This window comes from Aspergillus melleus, assembly GCF_016097325.1.
Source record: "Aspergillus melleus strain CBS 546.65 chromosome Unknown contig1, whole genome shotgun sequence".
NCBI lineage: Eukaryota > Fungi > Ascomycota > Eurotiomycetes > Eurotiales > Aspergillaceae > Aspergillus > Aspergillus melleus.
In genome coordinates this window covers 3324401-3339359 of record NW_025763370.1, presented here as the reverse complement: position 1 = coordinate 3339359, position 14959 = coordinate 3324401, and the positions used below count along the sequence as shown (strand labels likewise).

At 49.3% G+C, this 14959-nt stretch overlaps 9 protein-coding genes across 9 annotated transcripts; 4 read left to right on the top strand and 5 right to left on the bottom strand.

Moving 5' to 3' along the window:
- Positions 1 to 563: 563 nt before the first annotated feature.
- On the top strand, positions 564 to 2184 carry LDX57_001195 (fungal specific transcription factor domain-containing protein; the record flags this gene model as incomplete). Its single annotated transcript, XM_046082835.1, has 3 exons — positions 564 to 975; positions 1057 to 1322; positions 1564 to 2184. 3 exons carry the CDS (start codon positions 564 to 566, stop codon positions 2182 to 2184), a joined length of 1299 nt encoding a protein of 432 aa, XP_045938792.1.
- A 177-nt stretch (positions 2185 to 2361) lies between these two features.
- LDX57_001194 (uncharacterized protein) lies at positions 2362 to 2860 on the top strand (the record flags this gene model as incomplete). Its single annotated transcript, XM_046082834.1, has 2 exons — positions 2362 to 2429; positions 2485 to 2860. The coding sequence occupies 2 exons, from the start codon at positions 2362 to 2364 to the stop codon at positions 2858 to 2860; spliced, it is 444 nt and encodes a 147-aa protein (XP_045938791.1).
- Positions 2861 to 3571: 711 nt separating this feature from the next.
- Positions 3572 to 5048, bottom strand: LDX57_001193 (uncharacterized protein; the record flags this gene model as incomplete). Its single annotated transcript, XM_046082833.1, has 2 exons — positions 4677 to 5048; positions 3572 to 4608 (listed from the first exon to the last, which is right to left on the bottom strand). Exon 2 carries the CDS (start codon positions 4247 to 4249, stop codon positions 3572 to 3574), a length of 678 nt encoding a protein of 225 aa, XP_045938790.1. The 5' UTR covers positions 4250 to 4608; positions 4677 to 5048.
- Positions 5049 to 5713: 665 nt separating this feature from the next.
- Positions 5714 to 6082, bottom strand: LDX57_001192 (uncharacterized protein; the record flags this gene model as incomplete). Its single annotated transcript, XM_046082832.1, has 3 exons — positions 5714 to 5744; positions 5801 to 5921; positions 5977 to 6082. The coding sequence occupies 3 exons, from the start codon at positions 6080 to 6082 to the stop codon at positions 5714 to 5716; spliced, it is 258 nt and encodes an 85-aa protein (XP_045938789.1).
- Positions 6083 to 6247: 165 nt separating this feature from the next.
- Positions 6248 to 6451, bottom strand: LDX57_001191 (uncharacterized protein; the record flags this gene model as incomplete). The annotated part of the gene is made up of 1 exon (XM_046082831.1): positions 6248 to 6451. The coding sequence occupies one exon, from the start codon at positions 6449 to 6451 to the stop codon at positions 6248 to 6250; it is 204 nt and encodes a 67-aa protein (XP_045938788.1).
- Positions 6452 to 7052: 601 nt separating this feature from the next.
- Positions 7053 to 8114, bottom strand: LDX57_001190 (dienelactone hydrolase family protein; the record flags this gene model as incomplete). The annotated part of the gene is made up of 5 exons (XM_046082830.1): positions 7053 to 7095; positions 7151 to 7366; positions 7432 to 7493; positions 7572 to 7903; positions 8021 to 8114. 5 exons carry the CDS (start codon positions 8112 to 8114, stop codon positions 7053 to 7055), a joined length of 747 nt encoding a protein of 248 aa, XP_045938787.1.
- Positions 8115 to 8652: 538 nt separating this feature from the next.
- Positions 8653 to 10117, top strand: LDX57_001189 (MFS transporter; the record flags this gene model as incomplete). Its single annotated transcript, XM_046082829.1, has 2 exons — positions 8653 to 8784; positions 8843 to 10117. 2 exons carry the CDS (start codon positions 8653 to 8655, stop codon positions 10115 to 10117), a joined length of 1407 nt encoding a protein of 468 aa, XP_045938786.1.
- Positions 10118 to 11204: 1087 nt separating this feature from the next.
- Positions 11205 to 12284, top strand: LDX57_001188 (uncharacterized protein; the record flags this gene model as incomplete). Its single annotated transcript, XM_046082828.1, has 3 exons — positions 11205 to 11549; positions 11631 to 11870; positions 11928 to 12284. The coding sequence occupies 3 exons, from the start codon at positions 11205 to 11207 to the stop codon at positions 12282 to 12284; spliced, it is 942 nt and encodes a 313-aa protein (XP_045938785.1).
- Positions 12285 to 12369: 85 nt separating this feature from the next.
- On the bottom strand, positions 12370 to 14294 carry LDX57_001187 (NAD(P)/FAD-dependent oxidoreductase; the record flags this gene model as incomplete). The annotated part of the gene is made up of 5 exons (XM_046082827.1): positions 12370 to 12785; positions 12865 to 13404; positions 13487 to 13888; positions 13974 to 14013; positions 14073 to 14294. The coding sequence occupies 5 exons, from the start codon at positions 14292 to 14294 to the stop codon at positions 12370 to 12372; spliced, it is 1620 nt and encodes a 539-aa protein (XP_045938784.1).
- Between the last annotated feature and the right edge of the window lie 665 nt (positions 14295 to 14959).

Sequence of the window (14959 nt, the reverse complement as noted above, 5' to 3'; positions counted from 1 at the left end):
CGCTTGGTTTGCAGGCCTTCGCTTGCACTTCGCCTAATGTACAGTTTCAACTATTTGTCTTAAGCAGTTTGGTAGATTTTATCAGGCGTAACTCAACTAGATCAGGGCCACACCCGTAGCGTTACCTCGCCCACAGCATGATGCAACTTCGGTATTGGACTTGGTACTGCGTGACTACGAGATACTCTTGGGATTCAAAGTCAGTGAACAAGAGGCCGAAAGCAGCCATGCTCTAAGGGACAGCCGAGGTCATCAATGTTGTATGACTAATCGTCAACAACCGTGGTTTGTCTTGTGTTGCCGAGGTCCAGCATGTAGGTATAGTTACCACTCCGACTTTAAAGTACTTCTTACCCGCGGCAACCTTGATGCGTTGGCTTTATTCGCGAAGACCAGACTGCTGCGTTTCATGATGCCCAGATCCTCAGAGAGCACGCGGGATTCTGCCCGAACGCAACAGTTCAGAAAACGAGCACCCGTGGCTTGCCAGTCATGCCACGCCCGTAAAGTAAGGTGCAGTCTCCCACAAACTGGCCGACCCTGCACCAACTGCTCGTTAGACAATGTTACATGTGTGCCTCGGCCGAGTAGGAGATCAAAGTGAGCGACAGGTCACCCTCAGACCGAAGAACTCGGCAAACACGCTAACGAGCTGTGGTAGCAGGCGTGGCCCAGAATCTTCGTCCCACCAGCTTAGCACGGTATCTTCGCCGCCGAATGGCAATCCCGCGATACAGAGTAGCCCTGTGGAGAGTCGGAGCTTCTCACCCGGTCCCGAGCGCCTTGTTGCACCGGGAGATTTGTCTGTGCGGTGCGGGCAGAGTCCTACAGCTCCGTCGGCTGATGATACTGGAGATGACACCGGAACGCCTTATTATCCGTTCAACGAGCATTTCAGCCATCACAATGAAGGTAACACGGGAAGGTTGCAGCCAGATGAAGATGTGGCAGATAAGTCCTATTCCCCGTTATATGGTAAGAATCAGACCTTCAGCTGGTATCTTGGGAATACTTGTGCTAGTGGTGGTCCACCATGATGCTGATTCGGTCACTTAGGGGACCCTCGAGGCGTCGGCCTGGTAGTCGAAATCTGCGAACCGGAGCCAAGGGATAAGAGTGGCCACTTCCTCGTCCCACGAATAAGCCCAACGCATATGGACCAGGAAACGATTGATTACTTGCGCCGTAAGGGCGTCTTCGACTTTCCGCCTCCTTCTGCCTGCGAAATGATCATACGGACGTACTTCTACTATGTGCATCCCTTTTTCCCAGTTGTTGATGCTCGTTCGTTTCTTGATATGTTCGAAAATGCGCGCAACGAAGTAAGCGTGCATCTGTTGTGGAGCATGTTTCTAGCTGCTGCAAATGTATGGGTAGCATTCACTCCCTCACTTCCCTCATTGATATCCTGACCTGAGATTTAGTTCGCAGATGACAGCACTTTAAAAGCAGCAAGGTTTTCGTCTCGAAAAGAGATGAAGCGTGCAATGTATATGAGGGCTAAGGTCGTAGCTCGATAAGGCAGTTTTGGGGAAGGGGTAATAGCTGACCAGAATCATATAGGCCCTTTATGATGCGGAATATGAGAGAAAGAAGATTACGCTAATTCAGGCGGTACTTCTGACAGGCATCTGGTATTCGGACACTGAAGATAGAACTGGACCTTGGCATTGGAACGGCGTTGCCATCGGTCTGTGCCAAACGATAGGGCTGCATCGGCAACCAGACACCGGTCAAAAGCACAGTAGAGCCATCTCGATGAGTGACAGCAGACTATGGAGGCAGTTGTGGTGGAGCTGCTTTTACCGTGAAGCGTGGTTCTCTGCCGGCATGGGCAGGCCTATGCGCATCAATCTAGCCGACTGCAGTACCCCGATGCCAGATGCCAAGGAATACAATGACCTGCTCGCGGGGATTCCGGAGAGCGTCCAAAAAAAGTATCTTCCCGAAGGCACTAAGGACTTGACCAGATTATGGACAGAGCTGTTGGCACTTACGGTCTCTTTAGCTAAGATTCTCTCATGGCAGAACCGAGCGGAGCGGACACGACCTAGTAGGACGGAAATACAACGCATGGACGATAGCATTCGACAGTACTATCTCCGTGAAGACCACGCCATAGCTCATAGACACAGTTACGTCGTCTCCCTACACGCGTACCATCTTGAGCTGTATCTAGAGTAGGTGGAATCATGATTTTTCATTCTCGGTTAATTCTCATCAGCCTAACGTTGAAGTCATAGCTCCGTTATGCTTATCCTATACCGGCCATTTCTTTTTGATAAGCCAGAAACAAATTCGTCTGATCTCTCTCTGGATGAATGGGCATCGACTGTGCGGCGGAGGACCAAAGACGCCGCGATGAACACCAACAAGATCCTCGGCAACATGATCGGCGCTGATATGATCAGCAGCACTCAAGCAATAGTGTATGTACGTACATCATCGGATTAAAGGTAGGATACTAATGCTGATTAACGCTAGCTGCATTGCCTTGGTTCCTGCATTGCAAATCCATATCCTTGACACCACGTCTGAAAGACAGTTGGTGCAACGTATGGGCCGTCAAAACCTCGAGTTTTGCATGATGGTTATTGAAGAGCTCAAACCCGTGTACTTCGGCGCTGAAATACTTTCAAGAATGTTCACCAAGGCAAAGAGCCGGATTTACAGCAAGACGTTTCCTTCCACCACAGCTGTTAGTGATGTCCCTCAGTCATCGCGTGATTCCGCGATTGGTTCTATCCCATTCGTGGCAGATGATGCACGCCAGCATGATGCGGAGATATTTGATGCCTTCTCGACGTTATTAGGCCCCTCTCCCCCATTCACAGCGGGCGGAATCTTCTTCAACGAGTGAGTTCAAGATTGGCTCTCAATTCCTTTCTATATCGCGTCTCTATGACCCTCTCTGCTTCATGCGTTTATGATCATTTTCAAGTTATTGGCCGTTGTTGATACCCGTGGCAGGCTATTGGATTTCGAGCCCGACATCGCGCTCGGGCAACTGACGTTCCCTGAGCCTGAATCCTCTGCAGATACATGCTAGATCTCAACCAGTCATTGGCATTTCGGCCGCTTTGCGTGAATTCTTGTATAGCATGGAAGATGTCTGAGTTCAAGGTGCGGATTTCATAATACCAAGTATGAGTGATGTTTCGTAGGAGTTATCCAATTTCAATAGAACCCTGTTTATCACTAATGCGTGTTTGAATAGCTTTATTTATCTCCCATGTAGCCATATTTTGTTAACATGTGTGGAGATGCCATTCCATCGCAAAACTTGATTGCAAGATGAGACTGGCCTTGCGAATGAAGTGACGGAAAATGTCCTAGTTAGGCTAGTCCTTACTGAATTCAATATGAAATTCCACGGAGACACTTTCCGATTGAGGTAGCTGATTAACGTGGGTCTCGAATCCTAACCAAACACAAACAAGGTTTGTCGATTTCCCGATCGGGTCAAAATGAAGCTATTCCCTTTTTCTGTCCAAGACCCAGCTCTCGGAGAGATGATGTCTCTTCACATAATTAGTTGTCGACTCTCCCAAGATTTCTATGCCCTCCAGGATCATTGTCTATTATCACCAGCGGACCAACGCCCCCCAGCCTCAAGAAATATCCGTTCCAAGAGCCCTGTCTCCTGAGAAACAGTATTGTGATCCGTTCCTGGGATCACCGCCGTCTCGAAATCCACCACATCCTCAAACCCACCACTGTTGCTGTCGGTATAACCACCTCCCTGGCCCCTCCAACACCCCTCTACATATCTTCTCCCCTTCTCCCCTATCATAGTATCACTCTCCGCAAAATACCCTCTCACCACCAACCTCCCTCCTGCATGCTCACCATCCATCCCCCTTCTCTCTCTTTCTCTCCCCACCACCTCCGCCACATAACCCCCATAATCCTCACAAACCCCCCAAGACCCAACCGGCCCCTTACAAAGACACTGCAAAGCCTCATCATTCGCCCCCTGCGTGCTCTCCTCAAACATAAACCGCCACGTCAACGGCTCCAACTCCCTCTGCACCTCTTTCGACAACCCATGCTCCGATTCCACACGGCCTCGGTTCCTCTCTGCCTGTGCAGAGCTGGCACCGCTCGGTGCTGTCCCGCTCACCGACGAGACCTTGTTCACGATCGTCCCGCTACTCTCGAGCACCGGGGTAGCGGTCAGGAGCAGGAACTTCGGGATTTGGTTCCAGATGCTGAAGGCCCGGGCTGGGAGGAATTGGGCCATTTGCATGCTTGTGATGCGGCTGTGGGTTGGATTTACCCAGGGGGCTTGTTGTTTAGTTTCTCGTTAGCCAACGCATACATCTAACTAAATGTAATTTGGATGGTCATCGCAATATCCGAACCATCCGTGGCTAATTAGTTAGGGCGCGAAAGGGATATGTACCTAAAAACGCAGCATACGGCCTCTCAGGATGGAGAAGCTCGCGACAGTGGAACAGCGTGTTGAGAAGATATATCATGCCCGCACTATGCGATGCCAACGCGACGTGGGGGATGTTTAGATGGGCGAGAAGTCGTGGGACGAGGTCGATCCAGACAGGAACTCGCTTTTCAAGCGGAACGGGCGTTGAGGCGCCCATTGCAGGTCTTTACATATTATTATTATTTGTTTGGGAGTGGGGAACGATGGGTAGGGGATCAAGGAGGGAAAATACCGATCAACAATCAACACCCGTACACCTAAATTCTCAGCGACCGCGTGCATCGATACAGCGAGATATCGCGATGCGAACATGCCAGGCATGAACAAGATTGTGGTGTCGGAAGGGACGCCGATATCTGCGTAGCTGATTGTGAGGTCGCCATGTTTGAAAAGTCGGTGGAAATGAGAGGCTGAGATGTATCGTAGGGCTTGGGATCGGGGGAATTCTAGGTCCGTAGTCATGTTGTAGTACTTGAAGAGCAATGCGGAAATAATGAGGATTAGGTTGAAGTTGGGAGAATGATGAGGTAACGGATAGCGTGGGCTGACTGATAATGAATACGAGCATTGATTATAGGGTGCACAGCCATTGGGGGCCAATTTATCCGGCCGCCTGGCACGGGTCTCTGGTGATAGGCAGCATCATTCGTAACATTTCCTGAAACATGGAAGAATATTTGAATGATCAGCAAGGCTCACGGGCTTTAATGTCTTGTATAACGTAGAAAAGAGCAAGAAGAGAAAATGAGCAACGAGTGCTATATAAAAATTGACCAATTCAGAGTAACTAACTACGGCATTGGATAATGTTTACATAATACCTCAAGTGTTGTTTATGGTGGTCATGAGAAGGTGCCGTAGTTTATTATTGATTTATCATACTGGTGGGTTAAAATATAAGGGATACACAGATTGCCAGGTGAGTAGCAAGTCAAGACTACCAGGTAACATGATCTAATGCACATATGTCTACAGATCATAGAGGGAGATAATGTCACACAGCATTTGGGTAGAAACTTCGAACCGGAAAATTGTATGAAACCAAACCAATGTTTTCCAATAAGGCGTTACCTGTTTCCTTGGGCAGTGAGATCTAATTGAATCCGTCTTAAAGTATTATGATATCCTTCCAACGTAGTACTACAATCGAAGTAAAAATAAAGTCCAGCTCAATCATATCGATTAAGTCATCATGATGGGTATATCACATTGAATAAAATACAGCATAGCCCAGTGATAATGGTATCGTACACTCATAGCCTCATTAATCTAGTTTGAGATCTTGTGGGGAACATGTTTCCTGAACATCGCCTATTAGTCCAGTCCAATCATATCAGGCTAACCAAAAGTACTTACCCAGTAGCACCCTCGAACTTGTGACGAGCGCCGTCAGTGATCTTCTCGTTGGTGGCACGAGTCTTGGGATCCTGAGGGTTAATCTTGCCGTGGCCGTACTTCTTCTCGACAGAGTCAAGACCTATTTAATGCCTGTTAGTGGATTGTATGCAAACCGATGACGGAACATTAAGTACCCTTGTCGACATAGTCCTCCTTGGGACCACCGGCAGAGCCACCGGTGTGACCGTGGCTGCTGCTGCCACCAGTGACCTTGGAAGTGAGTTCTGAGAGCTTGCCCATTTTGATTGATGTGAGGTGTGTAGGGGTTAGAAAAAGAGTAATGCAGTATGTTGTTTGATTATATGCGAATGGATTGATGAGATGCAGATAAAGAGGGAGATGTAGGACATTTAAATACCCTCTTCTCGACCCCAGGAATCGGTTCAAACGACAAGATGATGTAATTCAGGACAGGGTGATGGTTTCTATTTTGGAATTTCCGTCCTTGTAAGGCGGATTGGTGGGGAGTTCCGGTGTTGAATAGGAAAGATCGTCGATATCGATGTCGATGCTGATATACAGTCCTCCCGATCCGGTATGGTGTGCGCCTTCAGACTGTGGGTGGCCAATTGCAGCCGGGACGGAGGTGGGACATGAGGTCACCGACATGATGTCATCCATCCGGGTGGGTTTTGAGGGTCAGGGGTATAGCCCTATGTTTACTGGTTTTTTGATGTAATCTGCGTCATTCCCCGACTGTTTTGGTGCCAGATGATGTGACCGAAGGTATCTCTACTGATGTGGATAATCAATTTCGGGATTATTTGAGTGTATCGAATATGTGGTACTAAGTGGCTTTGTTTGCTCGTCATATATATCAGCGACCTGTAATGTAGTTCAAATGTCTTGTTCGGACTGTGGGGTTGAATTGACAGTGCGATAAAATCGCCGAAAACAACACGTTTTCTCCCACTAGCCTTTGGGATGCTGATAACATGTCTTTAAATTTTGATGAGTCTTGCGCATGAATCCTTCATGGATTGGGAGTAGTTGGGCAAAGGAAAGAAAAGTTCAATGACGATAAATATTGCCGATATAACTAGACAGAGATATCCTAGCACAGCCTTGTGACCATGCATTAGTCCCTAGGAACTATTGCATGGTCCCCGTCTCGGATCGATACCGGGGTGATGCCCAAGGCAGTCGACTATCTGCACCTGACCACGCAATACCCTAACCTCTTCATACGCCAACTCCCTAAGCAGCCTCTTCATTTAAAATGCTGCTCGAAGAACGCAGCCAGCTGCTCGTACCTATTCATCGTTAGGCGTATTCACCACTAAGCTTCGATTTTGAACATGAGCTTACCCTCGGCGATATTCCTTCACACTCTCCTCGCCATCCAGGTCCGCCCTCGCTCCCATCCAGCCATGCCACATATTCTCGTATGTCTCAACCACTCCGCCTTTTCCATTCTGAGCTATTATCTCAGTATACTGCTGCACAACATCGACGGGCTCATCCTTCGATGCGAGCACAATGTGCGGAATTGTGATTTTCTCTGCGTCGGCTTTGTCCATGCGACTGTACCTTGAGTGTCAGCGAACAGAAGACATAACGATGGGAGCAGCTGGGAGAGATGTATATACCCAGGGTGAACCTGTCCCGAAGCGACAAATGGAGTTCCTTCTCCGGACGAAAGCGCCGTGACCTAATAATCAACAACGACTATCATCAGCACCACCGCCGGCCCTCTAAGTCAGATTATAGTGAGATAAGAGAGCCATACCTTTCCCCCCCAACACAATCCAAAAACACCCCACTTCTCAACTGCCGGAAAAGCTACCTTGAACCCCTCTACCGCGTTCTTCAAGACCTCTACATTGGGTTCAAACTGTGCAAATTCCTTGAAGAAACCCATCATGGCCTTTTCTTTTTCTTCCGTGTCCATGGGAAGCCAGTCATGCTGAGCACAATTGCCTTTAAAGAAGTCCGGTACGAGGACGAGAGTATTAAGCCGGGCTGCGAGGAGGTCTGCGCCTTGGATGGTCTGCGGCGAGATGCCGAAAATGTCGTAGATGTCGATTATGGCGGTCGTGGAGTTGAGGTTGCCGGCTTTGTCTGTTTTATTTGGTGGAGACTTTTTAGACACTTTGCTCTACAATTCACTGGTCTGGATTTGGACCAAACATACAAAGGAAAAGAGCAAATGGAAAGAGACTAAACCAATGAACTTACAAGTATTCAACCCAGCAATGATGCCATACTCGCCCTTAGGCTCATAACCCTGGGAAATGATGGGCGGAATAGTGCGACAGGCTTCACAAGTCATGGTTGCAGCTGATTATTGTCTTGCGTAGAGAACTGTTGCTCATTTCCACGATGTTGGAGGGGAAATGCCAATTTATATTATAGTCTGCTATAGTAGGCTACGGAGATAGCCTACGGAGATAAATAGCCTGAACCGGCCGGCGGCAACGGAATTTTTGCTGTGAAGGGGCGTGCCTAAAGTCCCTTGTTGGCCGGTTCCGGGCCGGAAACGGCATTGGAAAAACAGAGATAATATACTGCAATTGACGCGCCTATTGGATTTATTTGTTTTTTTATCTCTCTGTCAGAGGTCTTCAAACTGAACAAATTCGGGGAGGATACTTTTGCTCCTAGAGAGATCTCATATAATGGCCACGACGCCTCGTCCGACCGAGTCGAAAGCCCTAAAATCCCCTTCGGACTCGATATCGATGTCACCGACCGGCGACCCAGAAAAAGCAACGCATACGAACACAAACACGGACTTAGCCAGCATCAGATCTAATGATAAAGATGAATCTCCTTACTGTGCTTTTTCCGAAAGAACCAAGATCCTGACGATGCTGGGCGCCTCCTTCGCGGGCTTGATCTCACCGATGTCAGCGAGCATCTACTATCCCGCTCTGCCGGCCCTAGCGGAGGATATGCACGTATCGAATTCGTTGATAAATTTGACAGTCATGACATATCTGGTTCGGCTCCTTACTAATTGCCCTACCAGGGATAGAGAGGTTAATCCAGTCAAACCAGATATTCCAAGGCATCGCACCCTCCTTTACCGGCTCCCTCTCCGACGCCTACGGCCGTCGTCCAGCGTACATGATCTGTTTCACGATCTACGTCGGCGCAAATATCGGACTAGCGCTACAGAACAACTACGCCGCACTGATGGTGCTCCGGTGTCTCCAGGCTTGTGGAAGTAGTGGGACTATTGCTGTCGGCAGCGCGGTGGTGGCAGATATGTCGACGCGGGCTGAACGAGGGAAGTATATTGGATACGCGACTATCGGGATGACGTTAGGTCCGGCTCTGGGGCCGGTTATAGGAGGTCTACTGGACCAGTTCCTGGGCTGGCGTTGGATCTTTTGGTTTCTCGCTATCCTTGGAGGTGCCTTGTTGGTTGTTTTCCTGGTGTTTGTGCCCGAGACGTGTCGTGCTGTTGTGGGGAATGGATCGGTACCTGCGCAGAGGTGGAATAGGTCTATTTTGGGAATGGTGAGGGAGGGGTTGAGATTGAAGAAGGGACAACGGAAGGAAAATACGATTGATTACGAGTCTGTGCAGCAAAGTGGAAAGAGACCGAATCCGCTGACCTCAGTGCGGATTGCCACGGAGAAAGAAACAGGGCTAATCCTATTATACGGAGCGCTGCTGTATGCCGGGTTCACGATCGTGATAAGCACTCTGTCAGCGCAACTAGAGAGCCGGTTCAACTTCAATGCCATCCAAGTGGGACTGTGCTACTTGCCCTTCGGCATCGGGAGTCTTACGTCAAGATGGACGGTCGGAGTTGTGTTGGATTGGAATTTCAAGCGCGAGGCAAAGAAGCAGGGCCTGTCGATCGTCAAGAACAAGCAGCAGGATATTCGCGAGTTTGATATCGAAGCTGCGAGGCTAAAGGTGACCATTCCGCTGGTTTACGCTGCTTGTCTGTGCATTATCGGATACGGCTGGGTCATGGACTATAAGACCACACTGGCTGGACCTCTGGTGATGCTGTTTTTCACTGGTCATTTGACGACGGGCGCCTTCACGACACTCAGCACCCTGGTGGTGGATGTGCATCGACATGGGCCTGCAACGGCCGTTGCGGCGAACAACCTCGTGCGCTGTCTACTAGGTGCAGTGGCTGCAGCAGTTGGGACACCGTTGATTGATCGCATTGGAATTGGATGGACGGCAACCTTTGTTGCTGGCATTTGGGCCGTTTTTAGCCCGTTGCTGTGGATGGTGTCTCGCTGGGGTCATGGATGGAGAGAAGAGATGAGAGTCAAGGGTGAAGCGGAGAAGGACGCAAGGGGGTGAACAAAGAGTGGGGGTTAATCTACATAGAGTCAGCGATAGACCGATTCTATTGGATTATAAAAGCATGGTTATCTTCAGCGGATTGTCGATCATGAGTTATCACCAAATCTAAGCCAATGATTCGCTCCACCTCCACCTCTGCCATAACCGAGCTGCAATCGGGAGTCATGGGGTATTTGATTGGGGATAATTGCCCGCATTGACGTAGCAGAGGGCTTTTCTTTTAGGATTCCGATCCTGGAGTTGGACCCCAGTTTGCAACAACTTCTGTGATACATGACAACATGACACCCAGGATTAAGGAACAGAAACATGATGCAGATCCAGAAGAGAAACATGATCAACACACCGACCGGAACTCGAGAAGCATCATGCATGGCGAAATCTGCACACCAGAGGAGGAAAGACGCGTTCTGCGCAAGATAGACATGGTCATTCTACCGATGGTGGGCATCAAAACGAGCGTACAAGATGTCCTTTGACTAACAGATCCAGCTATGTTGTGTATTCTTCTTTCAATGTAGGCTCTACTACTTGACCTTGTCAACTATTGACTGACGACTCAGATTTGGACAAACAGAGCCTTAGTTATGCGGCGGTATTTGGCCTTATCACTGACCTTGACCTCCAAGGCAGCCAGTATTCCTGGTGCTCTTCGATATTTTATTTCGGTGGGTCAATGTAGAAGCGTCAGTTTAGGTGTCCAGATTAACAGGAATTAGGCCAGCTCGTTGCCGAATACCCCTTCATCTATCTCATGAGTCGTCTTCCTTTGACGAAGTTTGTTGGCGTAACTATGTATATCTTAATCCCTCATCTTCCCAATTGAGTTATCAGACTAACCACCACAGAATTATCTGGGGCGCGATTTGCATGTGCCTCGCCGCCCCGAAATCCTTTCCTGGCTTCGCAGCCGTTCGTTTTCTCCTCGGGTTCGCGGAAGGAGCAGTCTCCCCAGCATTTGTAACCATCACTAGTATCTGGTATCAAAAGAAGGACCATGCAATGAGGATAGGGCACGATCTACCGTCTAACATAAATATGTTAACTATAGAAGAAGCTAACGCTATACAGCCTGTGGATAACGATGAACGGTCTCGCCCAAGTAATCGGCTCGTTGCTGATGTATGGAATTGGGAAAAATACACAGTTGGGCCTGGCACCGTGGCGTGTCTTGTTCCTCGTCTGTGGCGCGTTGACGACCTTTTCGGGGATCTTGTTTACCGTCCTGATGCCAAACGGCCCGCAAGATGCCTGGTTTCTGAACGCAAGAGAGAAGGATGTTCTGAGAATGCGCATGGCGGCCGATAATGAAGGTGGAGACGCCAGACGTTTCTCAGGGGCTCAATTCAAGGAGGCGATGCTGGATGTGAAGTCGTGGTTGGTGTTTGGTTTTGGGCTGTTGGTTACGATGCAGAGTCCAGTTTTGACGGTATGATCTTACGACTCTCTTTGCGCAGACTGTTCCAGCGTGGGCTGATAACCACTTACTGACTACCAACGGTATCAAAAGTTTGCATCTCTCGTCATAAACAACATTGGTTACGACAAATACGATACTCTGCTTCATACTGCCCCGTCCGGGGCTGTTCAAATCGCATTTATCTGGATAGCTGTGATAGCATGCCTAATTTTCCCCGGGAGGCGATCGGTAATCGTGATGTTCTTGATCATCCCACCTCTAATAGGGAACGTATTACTGTTGAAGCTGCCTCTTTCAGCGCAATGGGGTCTAATTATTGCCTCGTGGCTGGTATGAATAGCCCCTTCCGTTTCGCTTCAACCAGGCACACTAACAAGACCGAAACAGGCCTCGTGTATATCAGACGTCATGGCTATTTTGCTCAGTCTCAGCGCTTCGAACGTGAAAGGAAATACAAAGCGGGCTGTCGTTAACAGTCTGTTCTTCATTGGGTACTGCGTTGGATGTATTGCGGCGCCGCAGCTGTGGACAAAGAAACCGCGGTATTTTGAGGGAGTTATCACTGCGATCGTGACATGGTGTTTGTTGTTTGTTGTCGTGGGTATCTACTGGGTTATATGTGCCAAGGAGAATACAGCTAGGGAGGAGAAAGAGAGATGTGGCGAGGTGGAAGTAGCTGAGGTCGAACCCGAGGAAGGTGATGTTACTGACAAGCAGGATAGAGGGTTTAGGTATAGTTTCTAACCGCGCACTATATCAAGGGATAGAAAATGCAATCTCGATGCTATGAAACGCACGGACCGATGTACTTAACAGAGGAGGCCTTCAATCAAAATAAAATTTCCATTCCGTGCTTCTTATCCTCAAGGCCTAAAGAAGCCATCGGATTGGCGTTGCTCGCGACGTCGTCGCCGGAGTATCTAAGGCCCAAGGAACCTCGTTTAAGGATCGGTATCATTCCGTCGATAACGTCTTTACTGAAATTGTCGATCCGCAGCAAATCTTCCATGCGCACCATTTGTCTGGCGCGAATGGCATTAAGGGTCTGGTGCTCCTCAGGGGAGAGCGCCTTCTCGAGTACAACAGTGCTCTTATCTTGGCTGATAAGTCCACGCAGCTTTTGTAACAGCGAGATTTGCTCCCGAGACGGCGCCATCTGGAAAGCGTGGGCGCAAAAGTCGACCGTATGTGCGATCTCGGACTGGGTAAGCTTACTGTTGTTGTCTTTGACGGTGCCTTGAATAACTATAATGCGTCCATCTAATTAGTTGACGGGAAGCAATGTGACGCTATGCGGAATAAGTACGAAATAGAACGAACTTACCAGGTCTAAACAAAGCAAAGGCTCGATCAAAGCTCTTCTCGTCCCAGTCATGAATAACTGGCTCCTCACGATTCTCGATCTGTTTGAGAACTACCATCACGACCAGCAAGAATCGTGTGTATCCCTCGGACACCTTGTCGGTGTGCCAATGGGCTGCGGCATCTTCGTCACAATCGCCTCGCATGGACGCGCAAATAGTGACTGCCGCCGAGAGGCCGCTCAACATAGCCAGATGCACGCCAGACGAGAAGAAAGGGTCGATAAAACAGCCCGCATCGCCGGCAATTCGCAGGTAGGGGCTGGCGTATGCCGACGCACTGTAGGACCAGTCCGAGGCGGACTTAATGTCTGAAACCAGGCGTGCGTTAGCGAGTAGGGAGCTGGTTGTAGGTGCCTCTTTAATGATCTTAGTGTATAGATCGGTGCTGCAGAGCAACCCAGTCTGCTTTTTGCGCTCCGTGTAACTGGCTTGGTTCATTACAACACCGACAGAGGTGGTCCCGTTATGCAGAGGAATGGTCCAGATCCAGCCACTGCCATCTGTCCAGAAGCCAAACAAGATTTTATTGGAAATTGTTAGCTATTAGAAGTTACAGCGAGATACCCGGGCATCCATGCGTACCTGAAATTGCCTCGAAGAGAGGGTCGCCTTCCCCCTGGCGTCCCTCGGCATAGATGCTGGCTCCCTCCCAGTAGCCCCAGATTGCTTGGTTTTTAAGGCCTTGATTGAAGCGTCGGTTCTTCATATATTTGGTGCTTATTATTCCAGCACGCCCGCTCGCGTCGAGAAGGTACTCGAATCGAATGCTCCCAGTGCTGCCGTCATTTCTCGACCAAGAGGCCGACACTGGCTTGCCTAACTGGTTAGACGCGTGCGGAACAAATTCAATGTCCGTCACCCTGACACCATCGAAGACAGTCGCGCCGCTCTCTCGAGAATGTTCGAAAAGAAGCTGGTCCGCCTCGGACCGGATGATGTTCCATGCGTGACTGCCAGGACCTCCAGGTGCGATAAAGTCGGTATCTATGGAAACACTATGTCAGGTACTTTGCCACGATTGGATCGTCTTGCTGAAAGAAAACAGCCGAAAAAGAAAGGGAAGAAGTACATGTTGCCGGCTTGGAATTCAGTTTAAAACTAGCCCCGTTCTATCAAGCTCATTAGACCAGACGCGATTCATACATGGGCTTTGGGAATATTTAACAACCTTAACACGAAAGCCATGACTAAGGAACTTTTCGTCCAGGTCGATAAATCGCAAAAAGTGGCGCATCGAAGGGAGCATGCTCTCTCCGATATGATACCTAGGAAATGTGTCTGCCTCCAGCATGACGGTGTGAATACCCTCCCGTGCAAGCACGGATGAGGCATAGGATCCTGCTGGACCTCCGCCGACGACGAGCACGGTGCATTCGTCCGGAATAGCCATGTTTGTTAGCGGAGAATGGTTGAGATTTGGCTCGAAGGCTGGAAGGCGGACTGCGGTCGGTGCAAATGGCAGGGAATAAATGGAAGTGAAAAGTGGGGTTGAATAAGATTCCTCAACGGGGTGTGAGATCGCTATTCCCTGAAACATGTGCAGGTGTCACAGTGTAAAGCAGGGAGAGGCTGACCTGTTGTGTTCGAATAGCGTGTTCTAGACCTGGTAGGGAATCCTTCCCGGGAATGATCCGTTTTTTAATAACTAGCACCAAGACTATTGGCGAGGTCGCGTATAGATGGGGATCTAACTGGTGGGACTCTGACGCCGAGGCTGCACGCGCATGATATCGACAGAAACCAATTCCTTGCAAGACCGAAACCCGCAAATAAAGATCGGTTCTGACGTCGCACATATGCACCTAGTTATCGCTTTCAGCTGGGTAGTGCTTACCCTCCGAACGCCTTCCAGTTCGCTGGTTGGATTGAAGGGGTAGGAACCATGGTCGTACCTAGTCCAAGGAAATTGTGACAGACTCGAAAGGAAAGGAGGGTGACACAATGCCTAACGTCGGAGAATTCCTACTGGTACTTGTCAAGTAACAGGAAACCCTAGGGGTGTGATTGGTATAACCGGTAAAGCTCTGCGAACGGTCCGGTGCGCCCACCTGTCAA